Genomic DNA, 12,496 nt, shown 5'->3' with positions numbered 1-12,496 from the left:
GCAGGTGAAAAATGACTGAAGGGGACAGATAAGGGAACAAAGACAGTCAAATGAAGCCAGGGCAGTATGCATTTCAGCTTGATCCCATTCACAGCAAATGTTTCCCCCCCCTCCCGTCTGAACCAGACTAAACACAGTAGTTTGAATACTGTCCCTGATCAGCACTTCTGTCCCAAACCCCACTAGATGGCACCAGGAGTTGAAAACCCTAACCCATTGGAAAGCTTGTGACGTCTTCCCAAGCTTAATGCTAGGCTCATTGGTTAGTCCCAGTGTAACATTATGTTCATTTACAATGTGCAAGATTAAGCCCAACATACTCACAACCTTTGGGGGATGGGAAAATACTGGCTGCTAAATCTTAGAATGGAATCCAGAACAAAACTGAGCATCAGTTTGGATTTCAGGCTAACTCATCCTCACATCTTTAACCTGTTCTAGCTAGGTGTTAAAGGATAGTCTTCAAAGAGTTGCAGAAAACTGAAGCGTCAAAGGAATCAATAAAGCATGAATGAATGGCGTTAAACAATTTTATTTTTTAGTACAACAGTTAAGTCAACTAGTAACATCTATTAAGAATCCAAAGTGTGTTCCTCTTTTGCATTCCATGTGTAGACCCACTTCCAGTAACATCCTAGATGATTCAAAAGTCTGGCAAAGTTACTTCATTGCCCTACAAAAGCACTAAGTCATGTGCTTTGAGACAAAACTCCACTTTACAAATGCATAAAATCTGCAGTGGCACAAAGATTATATTTAGGGTGTCTGAAATGGCACCCTATTCCATATAGTGCACTACTTTTGGGTAGTGTAATAGGATCAGGATGCCATATCAGCCCTAGCTCTTTAAAGAACAAGACTAGCAGATCTCTGAACAGCAAAAGCTGCACTACGACACCTGATGCTGTGAAAAAAGGTGAAACCAATCAATATGTTAACAAACAGTGATCAATAAGTGCTATGAACAGTCAGGTGTGAGATACACGGGGACACTGTTCCAAGGCGGCACTATGGAATAGAGAGATCATGTCGAGGGCCTATGCACAGCACATGCTTCCTTAAAGGACAACTACATACACTGCTATTTTTCATTAGGTCAGAAGCTGCAATGACAAAAGCTACATATCCAAATAAATGGGCTGTGTGTAAAACAGTTACTAGAGGTCAAATCCTTGCTTCCTCTTTTCATTAATCTCTCAAAGCGTCATTGGGGGTATAAGGATATTACCTTGGATCCTATCCTCCAATGCCATTTGAAAGGAATTGAGGATTTGAAGGCTAGTAACATTTAGACAGCCGTGGAATAGAAGCAACAAGGAGACTAATATCCACATGTAAAACTATAGCAAGTACACTTATAGCAAAGAAGCTAAATTCACAAACGGGGAGAACTTAATTTCCTTCATAAAGTGGGTGGCAGTGAACAAAAATACTGGCCATCAACTAAATATAAATCAATCTTTGGATACGTAAAAAACCCTATAGTATACAATTCCCCCATAGACTGAACTTTTCAGTTTTCTGATGTCTCGGCACCGCCCTCTTTGGTTTCCTTCTTAGCACGCACCTCTTCCAGTTTCTTGTCCTGGGAAGAAAGAGAAGTGACATCTTTCAAAAGTGAACAGACAATACATGCATACATTCCTTTGCCAATTTGTCACAAGCTTGACCAGTGATGTGAAGTCAATTAAAAACAATGATCATAAAACACTTAACTTCTTCCTGCAAGTCTCCCAAATTCATGTACAAATTACCTCAAACTACTGTAATTTCCGGACTATAAGCCGCTACTTTTTAACCCACGCTTTGAACCTTGCTGTTTATACAATGACGCGGCTAATTTATGGATTTTTCCTAACGAACGTGCTTCTGCATCTGAGGTGCTTGCAGTTTGGGGTTTTAGGCTGGGATTCTGAATAAGCACTGACTAGAGGTTGACCGATTAAATCGGAATGGCCGATTAATTAGGGCCGATTTCAAGTTTTCATAACAATCGGATATCAACATTTTTGGGCGCCATTTTTTTTATACCTTCATTTTACTGGGCAAGTCAGATAAGAACACATTCTTATTTTCAATGACGGCCTAGGGTTGGGTTAACTGCCTTGATCAGTGGCAGAACGACAGATGTTCACCTTGTCAGCTCGGGGGGGAATCTAATCTTGCACCCTTACAGTTAACTAGTCCAACTCAATAACGACCTGCCTCTCTCATTGCACTTCACAAGGAGACTGCCTGTTACGTGAATGCAGTAAGCCAAGGTAATTTGCTAGCTAGCATTAAACTTATAAATAACAAAATCATAATCACTAGTTAACTACACATGGTTGATGATATTACTAGATATTATCTAGCGTGTCCTGCGTTGCATATCTGACTGAGCATACAAGCATTTAAGTATCTGACTGAGCGGTGGTAGGCAGAAGCAGGCGCATAAACAATCATTCAAACAGCACATTCATGCGTTTGCCAGCAGTTCTTCGTTGTGCATCAAGCACTGCGCTGACTTCAAGCCTATCAACTCCCGAGATGAGGCTGGTGTAACCGATGTGAAATGGCTAGCTAGTTAGCGGGGTGCACACTAATAGCGTTTCAAACGTCACTCGCTCTGAGACTTGGAGTAGTTGTTCCACTTGCTCTGCATGGGTAACGCTGCGTCAAGGGTGGCTGTTGTCGTTGTGTTCCTGGTTCGAGCCCAGGTAGGAGCGAGGAGAGGGACGGAAGCTATACTGTTACACTGGCAATACTAAAGTGCCTATAAGAACAGGGAAAGGAAATAGTCCTATAATAACTACCTAAAACTTTTTACCTGGGAATATTGAAGACTCATGTTGAAAGGAACCACCAACTTTCATATGTTCTCATGTTCTGAGCAAGGAACTGAAACGTTAGCTTTCTTACATAGCACATATTGCACTTTTACTTTCTTCTCCAACACTTTGTTTTTGCATTATTTAAACCAAATTGAACAAGTTTCATTATTTATTTGAGGCTAAATTGATTTTATTGATGTATTAAGTTAAAAGTGTTCATTCAGTATTGTCATCATTACAAATAAATAGGCCGATTAATCGGCTTTTTTGGTCCTCTAATAATCGGCATTGGCATTAAAATCATAATCGGTCGACCTCCAACTATGACATCTGCCAATGTAAAAAGGGCTTTATAAATACATTTGATAACCTATGGCAGCAATAAGTTTAACTAGCACAAAAATATTATTCTAATAACAAAATCCCTAATGTCCTACAAACAGCATGAATAACAGCAGTTGTTTTTAGCCAAGTTCAAAAGCTCGCTAGCAAGAACCGCACCCTCCTGAATGGGTGTCGGCCGTGTCAAAATTTGTACAAACTTTGGAAACATTACTGTGGTCGCTATCTAGGCACAGGCCATTAAGTCACTGATCACGTTCCAGAGCGTCAACACCATGATGCATCATGGGTAAATTGTGACTGATCTACAAATAGTCATTATTTATGATGCAAGGTGATTTGGAGTCAGCAGTCACCTGCAATATTGAACAACCCCACAGTCTTGTCCTTCATTGAAAATGACTGGTAGCCAAGTCAGATCTGCAGGTAAAAAATGTTAGTCCAACATACCTTCTCCTTGAACTTCTCACTCATGGCTGCCTGAAGGGCCTCCTTGTTTTCTTTGTTAGCCTCCATCTTCTGGTTAAGCTTCTCCTCCGCTATCTTGCTGAAGTTGTTGTTCTCCTCCATGGCTTTCCTTTGCACCTCCTTCTCATGCTCCCGCTTCTCAGCGAGGTGTTTCAGAACCTCCGCTTCATGGGACTGGAGGATGGCACAAGAGAGGAGTGTGATTCAGACATCCAACTACAAAACATTTTAATAATACAGAGCAGGGTTCCCCAACTGGCTGCAGCCACAGGTGATTTGCCCACACCAAGTTCTGGAGGGCAGGACATAAGACCATCAGCGCCAAAGAGTTTAAACATTTGGCAAATCTGTCCCGAAGTTTTCCCCACACAGAGATACACAAATGTAAGCAATGAATGAAAGGATTAGGTTTCAGTCGATCACAGCCATTTGAGCTTCTATCAATTTCCATTTCTATCAAAACAAAACAAACACTGAATCTAGTTGATCACTATCATAGAAGCTTGTCAGGGCAACAAGGCAAAATATTTGAATGAATACTAGTGATGGTGGGAATATATATATATTTTTTTAATCTAGTTACGTCAGGATATTGTAGTCGTATATGTGATCCTGCATCTTTGTGGGTCCAAAAAGGATCAAATTGATAAAGCAATTAATAAAGTAACACTACTCATAATTTGACGATAAAGCATATCGTAGACAATACAATATTTTTGCACTAGCTGGCTGTACCAAAACGCCAGTATTTTTTATTCATAGTGTCCTCTCTTTAAAATAGAGGCATTTGTTGCACTTTTAGTTCCCTGGCTGATCAAAACCCATTATCAAAGCTTGGTCTTGTCCCTCTGCAGAAATGTTTAGATCAAATCTCATTAAAATTGGTATCAAATCATAAGAGTGGCAATAAATATTGTATCAGCATCTAAGCAGGGTGGGAAATTAACTTTAGTCCACCTGCCAGTGGCAGGTAGATGGAAAAACAGTCAATCATAAATGTTTCACCCAAGTTCTGTGATAACCTTTTGTTTTTACCTAACAATATACACTACTATTCATGGGTGAGGATAGATGACCCTTTGTCAAAAAATGTCATTTCTGGACAATATATTTCCCATAGGCATAGAGTTCAGTGTAGCATCTAACTGGAGCACAATCTACCTTCCTCCTCTCCTCTGCAGCCTCTAGTTTCCTCTGGATCTCCTCCAGGGACAGGTCCTTCTTCTTGGGGGGAGAAAGGGGGAACTCTCCCTTGGCGTCTGGAGCTGGAGCTCCTAGGATCACCTCGAACGCCTGGCCAGACGCACGTTTGTCAATCTCCTTAACCAGAATATCTGGATGGGACAAATTATGCATTTCAGTTACTGAAACAAATACACCAACATGGCGGTTTCTATGGTAATGGGGAACTTGTCTGTGTGCAAACAGAAATACTAAGCCTTCCAAACAAGGGAAGAGGACTCAGGACAGGGATACAAACAATTCAGAGAAGGGGGGGGTACAGACTAGAGGTCGACCGATTAATCGGAATGGCCGATTACAAGTTCATAACAATCGGAAATCGGTATTTTTGGACACCGATTTTTTAAATATATATATTTTTTTACACCTTTATTGTAACTAGGCAAGTCAGTTAACACATTCTTATTTTCAATGATGGCCTAGGAACGGTGGGTTAACTGCCTCGTTCAGGTGCAGAACAACAGATTTTTACCTTGTCAGCTCGGGGATCCAATCTTGCAACATTAAAAGTCCAACGCTATAACAACCTGCCTGTCTCATTGCACTCCACAAGGAGCCTGTTACGTGAATGCAGTAAGCCAAGGTAAGTTGCTAGCTAGTTAAACTTATATTATAAAAACCAAATCAATCATAATCACTAGTTAACTACACGTGGTTGATGATATTACCTAGTGTCCTGCGTTGCATATAATCTGACTGAGCATACATACTGAGCATCTGACTGAGCGGTGGTAGGCAGAAGCTGGCACGTAAATATTCATTCAAACAGCACATTTATGCATTTTGCCAGCAGCTCTTCGTTGTGCGTCAGAGCAGTGCGCTGTATATGACTTCAAGCCTATCAACTCCCGAGATGAGGATGGTGTAACCGAAGTGAAATTGCTAGCTAATTAGCGCGCGCTAATAGCGTTTCAAACATCACTCGCGCTGAGCCTTCTAGTAGTTGTTCCCCTTGCTCTGCATGGGTAACGCTGCTTCGATGGTGGCTGTTGTCGTTGTGTTCCTGGTTCGAGCCCAGGGAGGAGCGAGGAGAGGGACAGAAGCTATACTGTTACACTGGCAAACTATAAGAAAAGTCAATGGTTAATGAAATACAATCGGTTGACCTCTAGTACAGACATAATTGGGCCACCAGTCAGTCAGTCAGTCAGTCAGTCAGTCAGTCAGTCAGTCAGTCAGTCAGTCAGTCAGTCTCTCTCTCCCCCTCTCTCCCTCTCCCCTCTCCCCTCTCCCCCCCCCGGTCCCTTTAAGATAAGAGTGGACCGATTATTTTCAGCTTTTAAAACAATCACAACTTACCTCCGCAGGAAGAGGCCATTTCAGCAGTGGCCAGAGTCAATGTACCTGTAAGGAAGAAAATGTATTTAATAAAGCCCTTTTGAAATCAGTTGTCAGAGTGCTTTTACAGTAACCCGGCCTAGACACCAACAAGTACACGTAATAAACCTTTAAAAATGCATTAGTATGTCCTTGAACATGAAGAACCAGCTACACCCACTCCCTGCAGACTGAAGATTGAGATTTCATCCAAGGTGCCTAAATCAACAGAGCACTAGCACCCTCTAGTGTGATAGAGACCGCTGTGTTCAGGTGGAACACCAACTAAACAGAGCTGCGAAAAGCAAAACAAGACCCACTCAGTGGGGACATCCTTCGGTCATGTTCAACACTGCAACCAACCACCGCCCTATTAAAAAAAACCTGTGTGGCATTCATTCACAGCTAACTAACTATATGGCACATTGAAACAGTAGTAGGGCCAGGACGATACCAGTATCAATATTCATTAGTATCGTGGCAAGGAAACGAAACAATGAATCAAACATTATGTTGTCATCCAGACATTTTTCCAACTGAAGCACAATATTTTACATATGTTTTTTTTAAAAGACCAAATAGTTCGATTTCGCGTTCTTATTTTTGCCATGAAAATATAGCAATATGGGTATTTTGCCGACACTACCGTCTAGCATGTACACTAGATTTAACGAAATCAAGAATACCCTACTGTAGATGGGCGAGGCCCTTTCAATGCCAGGCTACAGCCTCAGTTGCAGGGATACATGTTGATGAATAAACAGGCTGTGTCTTAGAACAAAAGGCTAAAGCGTATCAACATTTCAGGGGGTTGAAAATGTCATTGGGGAGCTACAAGAGATATTTGGCAGCTATAATATACAACGGAAGCCAACAAGACTAATCTCTGAATATAGACGCAGTCAGAACACAAGCTGCAAAAACGGTGCACCTGTTTGTGCGTGTAGGGGGGGGGGGCAAAAGTTCGAGAGCACGTAGTTATAATAATACTTGAACCATTCAAAAGCAAAAATAATCCTAATCACCGTTATCCGCTAAATACATGAGCATGTACTGGAATTTGACTGGTAAAGTGGTGCTGCCAAAGTCAGACAAAGATGCGGAGGTTTGTCAAGAGCTCAATGATAAATATCAATTTACGTATTATATTGGATTTAAAAAAGGGGGGGGGACACCTGGAGCAATCAAAAAATGACAAATTCTAAATACAGACTAGATAACGTTTCAGGGTCACAAAACTTGTTTTGGTTCCAAAATATTAGGACACGGCACAAGAAAGCCGCTTTTGTTTGGTTGCAATGAACGTCAACGTGAGCAGCTGCAAACAAAGAGGGGCGCGTGCTCCAACAGCTCAGCCCGCTTTGCGACTTGCACGATGCCCCTCTATCAAGTTCAACGTGTTTGAATGACTGGTAAACTGATTTAACCTGAACGTTCAGCGAACAATCATTGAAACGTCAATTACCTTAAATTGTTAGTGGCGACGGAAAACTTCAAATATGGATGGCAACAGCGTTTGTTTTTCAAAATACCCTGCAAACAAAATACTTACATCGAAATGCATCAATGAATGGCTCAAAGTAAGCCAAATTAGCTCGTTTAAAATTCCAATGACCTGTGCATATTATAGTAAATGCAGAATGACTTGTTACTAGCTAGTTACGTCGTGTAATCAATAGAAAGTAATTTGCCCCACGCACTAAGTGTGCATCCCTACCCAATAAGTAATGTCAAGACAAACAACTTGAAGGAAACAGAACAATCAAAAGATGACTAACGTTGCAGTACCACGGCACTATAGCAGCTAACCAGCCATCCATCCACTTTTGTTACAATTACATTCCATTTTCACTAGAGCAGTCAAACCATTTTGAAAGACATGAAATTAGCTAGGTTGGTTGATATTTAACGAACAAAAAAAAAAGACAACCGTGGCGTTTAGCCAATATTGAAGCTGAGGTAACCCATTTTATCACCACTCGACCAACTCGTTTTAAAAAAAAAATACATATCAGGCAAGATTAGCTAGAACATTCCAATCTTTAAATCATATATTTTGTAGGGATAACGTTAACTACGCAACTGAGTAACGTGCCACCCACCTTCACAAACAGTGAAACCAACTCCTCCTCAGCAGCCAGGCTTTAGCCGCGAATTTTCTGCTCGAGCATGGCCAGTTCGCGCATAAAAAGCCCCAAATGTGTCGTCAATGCCAATTCTGCAATTCTATTGGCTGTTTACTACTCTCTCCGCACTCTTGGTAGTTGTAGTTTTTGGGATTTCTAGACATCAGCACAGACAAGACGAGCGTCTCCATAACATTTAATTACTTTGGTAATGAATAATGAACGTTGAATGTATTTAGTGGAATATATACGTTTATTGTTTTCATTTTATTCATCGAAAATATGTGTATTTTGGGGATCAAATGTCAAACGTGTGTCCTTGACCTGCATTTAAGGGCTTACATTCCTTGAATAAAGTGTGTGATGATTACATAAGTCTTCAATGTATCGCTCCAACTAACCAGATGCACGTTCTTGACCGTGAACTATCGAGGACTGCCTTTGCCTTCATCTGTGTATTGGCCATAGTAGACTGACTGAAGGGTAGCTACGATTTATTGGATGAAATAGCGTTTTTATCACGTTGTCTGTGCTATTTGGGCTCCCGAGTGGCACAGGAGTCTAAGGCACTGCATCTCAATGCTAGAGGCGACACTACAGACCTGGTTAGATTCCAGGCTGTATCACAACCGGCCGTGATTGGGAGTCACATAGGGCGACGCACAATTGGCCCAGGGTTGTCCGGGTTAGGGTTTGGCTGGGGTATTTGTTCTTAACTGACTTGCCTAGTTAAATAAAGGATACATAAATACATTTTTAATATATATATATTGTTTTTAATCACACAGAGAGCCATGACTGCAGAGGATCCATGGAATGACCCATGTTTCCTCCAGAGCCAGAAAGCTGCAGTTATACATCATTTATCAACATAATTGATTGTGTTGTTATTAGAGGAATTGAGAGGGCTACATCCCCAATCCTGAAGGAAGTCAGCTTCTGCCTGTCTATTTGTTAGGTAATGTCACACCCCAGGACTCCAACACTGAGACTATAAGAAATCTCTAAAGGCTGTATGTTTGTTCTCTATAACTAGGCTAGCGCACCATAGACTTCACAGTCTACAAACTCTTATTTCTTAAGAAAAGTGTTGTTTTCAGGAAGAGAGGGAGACAAGGGGAGGCAGAAGATGGAGAAGGAAAGAGAAAGGGAAGATAAAGAGAGGAAGAAAATAGCTGTCACATGATAAGTCCCGTGCTGAAAAAAGACTGAAAATAAATAAAAGGTAGCACACTGGAGCTGCATAGCCTATAACCTACATTGTAGGTTTTCTTTCTTTACTGTCACATAAGTCTCTTACTTATCCCATATTCTGTAGTTGGAGGATTTACTACAGTCTCATTTCTGCTTGGCACCATGTTTGCCATCCTTTCATGTCACCATATGGTGGTCCACTTCAGGCAAGATGAGTTACATCCCCCTTCCTCATTGTCTACCCACAGCTACCATCATCCATCATCAAATCAAATCACATTTTATTGGTCACATACAAATATTTAGCAGATGTTCTTGAGGGTGTAGGAAAATGCTTGTGTTCCTAACTCCAGCAGTGCAGTAGTAACTAACAATTCACAACAATACACACAAATCTAAAAGTAAAATAATGGAATTAAGAAATACATAAATATTAGGACGAGCGATGTCTGAGTGGCATTGACTAAAATACAGTAGAATACAGTACTGTATATACATATGAAATGAGTACACCAGTATGTAAACATTATTAAAAGTGACAAGTGTTCCATGTAAAGTGACTAGTGATTCCATGTCTATGTACATAGGGCAGCAGCCTCGAAGGTGCAGGGTTCAGTAACCCTGTGGTAGACGGCTATTGATGGCTATTTAACATTCTGATGGCCTTGAGATAGAAGCTGTTTTTCAGTCTCTCGGTCCCAGCTTTGAAGCAACTCGGGTGGTTGATATCCTTGATGATTTGGCCTTCCTGTGACATCGGATGTTGTAGGTGTCCTGGAGGGCAGGCAGTGTGCCCCCGGTGATGTGTTGGGCAGACCGCACCATCCTCTGGAGAGCTGTGCGGTTGCGGGCGGTGCAGTTGCCATACCAGGCGGTGATACAGCCTGACAGGATACTTTCAATTGTACATCTGTAAAAGTTTGTGAGGGTCTTAGGGGCCCAGCCAAATTTCTTCAGCCTCCTGAGGTTGAAGAGGCGCAGTTGCGCCTTCTTAACCACACTGGCTGTGTGGGTGGACCATTTCAAATTGTCAGTGATGTGTACACAGAGGAACTTGAAGCTTTTCACCTTCTCCACTGTGGTCCCGTAGATGTGAATAGGGACGTGCTCTCTCTGCCTCTTGAATTCCACGATCGTTTAGTTGACATTAAGGGAGGGGTTATTTTCCTGGCACCACTCCGTCAGGGACCCTCACCTCCTTCCTGTAGTCTGTCTCGTCATGGTTGGTAATCAGGCCTACTACTGTTGTGTCGTCTGCAAACCTGATGATTGATTTGGAGGCGTGCTTGGTCACACAGTCGTGGGTGAACAGGGAGTACAGGAGGGGGCAAAGCATGCACCCTTGTGAGGCCCCTGTGTTGAGGATCAGTGTAGTGGAGGTGTTGTTTCCTACCGTCAACACCTGGGGGAGGGGGGTGGGGCCCATCAGGAAGTCCAGGACCCAGTTGCACAGGGCGGGGTTCAAATCCAGGGCCCCAAGCTTAATGATGAGCTTGAAGGGTGCGATGCTGTTGAAGGCTGAGCTATAGTCAATGAACATCATTCTTGCATAGGTATTCCTCTTGTCCAGATGCGATAGGGCAGTGTGGAGTGCAATGGCGATTGCATCATCTGTGGATCTACTGGGGCGGTATGCAAATTGAAGTGGGTCTGGGGTGTCAGGTAAGGTAGAAGTGATATGATCCTTAACTAGCCTCTCAAAACCCTTCATGATGACAGAAGTGAGTGCTACGGGGCGATAGTAATTTAGTTCAGTTACCTTTGCTTTCTTGGGTATAGGAACAATGATGGACATCTTGAAGCACTTGGGGACAGCAGATTGGGATAGGGACAGATTGAATTTTTCCGTAAACACTCCAGCCAGCTGGTCTGCGCATGTTCTGAGGACGCTGCTACGTATGTGCCCTGTGGACGCGGCTAGGTGCAAACATGCTTGAGTTCATTAGGATTGAACGATGGGGACTAATTCTTACTAATGGTGGTCAGTGGAACAATGTCTTCTGTCTCCCATTATGTCAGTTGTCCGTTTAGTATGTATCTGACCTCTGCAGAAATTGAACCTATGACCTTGCCATTGCCAGCACCATGCATGCTCTTACTAACTAAGCCACATACAGTATCAGTCTTTGGACAGTCCTTCCTACATGCACCAGTAGCTGGCTATACAATTCATGGGAAAGATCCACTCAATTCCCCTGTATTTGACATATAGAAGGGGGTTATGTAAACGCTAGTGTTGGGATTGAGGAAAAATGTAACTTCAATCAATGTGAAATGACAAACCATGTCATTTCATGGTATTTTTAGCTTGATTCTCTCCTGACGGCAAAGAAAAACAATAGCACAGACATTAAAGAGGCATTTCTTTTGTTCAGGCTGTGTGATATCGAGCTCTCTGAATATTTTAAACTTTCCTTGGTTTATATTTAGTTTGCTTTTTCTTCGTTTGTGTCACTTCGGTTCTAGCTCACAATTTAACCAATTAAGTTCTATATCAGTTTTACATACTTTAGTTGAATGCCCTGATTGTAATTTGGTCAGGATAAAATGAACTATAGATATATAACAACAAAAAATAACTAAAACATACATCAATTAGGCATTTTTAACACAAAGCTTTTAGTATTGTCGTAGCACTGTGTGAAATGTTTCCAGAGTTTGTGGGACTGTACAGAGATTATGGATCCTGCTCTCCCTTTCCAGGCCAGTGAAGTCAGTGTTCATTGATTGCTGTAGTTCAGCCTGCTACCCATTTATATTGTCTATCTATAATCGCTGAGTCACCTAAACCTCTCTGATATGCCCTCATCATTTGAACTGGATATACCCATGGATAATGTATATTTGTCCCCTGTCTGTGACAAAGCAAGAGCTTACATTATCAGGCACAATCTGTTGATCGATTTCACATTGCCATCCATCAAAACAAATCACCATGCCATGTTATTTGTAAAATTAACAAGCATAGTATGAGAATAGATGAGTCTATTTTGC

The 12,496-nt window shown here is 41.8% G+C and overlaps 1 protein-coding gene across 1 annotated transcript; it reads right to left on the bottom strand.

Moving 5' to 3' along the window:
• Positions 1–516: 516 nt before the first annotated feature.
• On the bottom strand, positions 517–8,342 carry LOC110496405 (stathmin). Its single transcript, XM_021572283.3, has 5 exons — positions 8,285–8,342; positions 6,165–6,209; positions 4,785–4,957; positions 3,606–3,797; positions 517–1,585 (listed from the first exon to the last, which is right to left on the bottom strand). Exons 2-5 carry the CDS (start codon positions 6,181–6,183, stop codon positions 1,514–1,516), a joined length of 456 nt encoding a protein of 151 aa, XP_021427958.1. The 5' UTR covers positions 6,184–6,209; positions 8,285–8,342; the 3' UTR covers positions 517–1,513.
• Between the last annotated feature and the right edge of the window lie 4,154 nt (positions 8,343–12,496).

This window comes from Oncorhynchus mykiss, chromosome 18 (genome assembly GCF_057628025.1).
Source record: "Oncorhynchus mykiss isolate SJ-2025 chromosome 18, ASM5762802v1, whole genome shotgun sequence".
NCBI classification, from domain to species: domain Eukaryota; kingdom Metazoa; phylum Chordata; class Actinopteri; order Salmoniformes; family Salmonidae; genus Oncorhynchus; species Oncorhynchus mykiss.
Note: the sequence above shows the minus strand (reverse complement) of the source record. Positions and strands in the feature narration are given on the sequence as shown.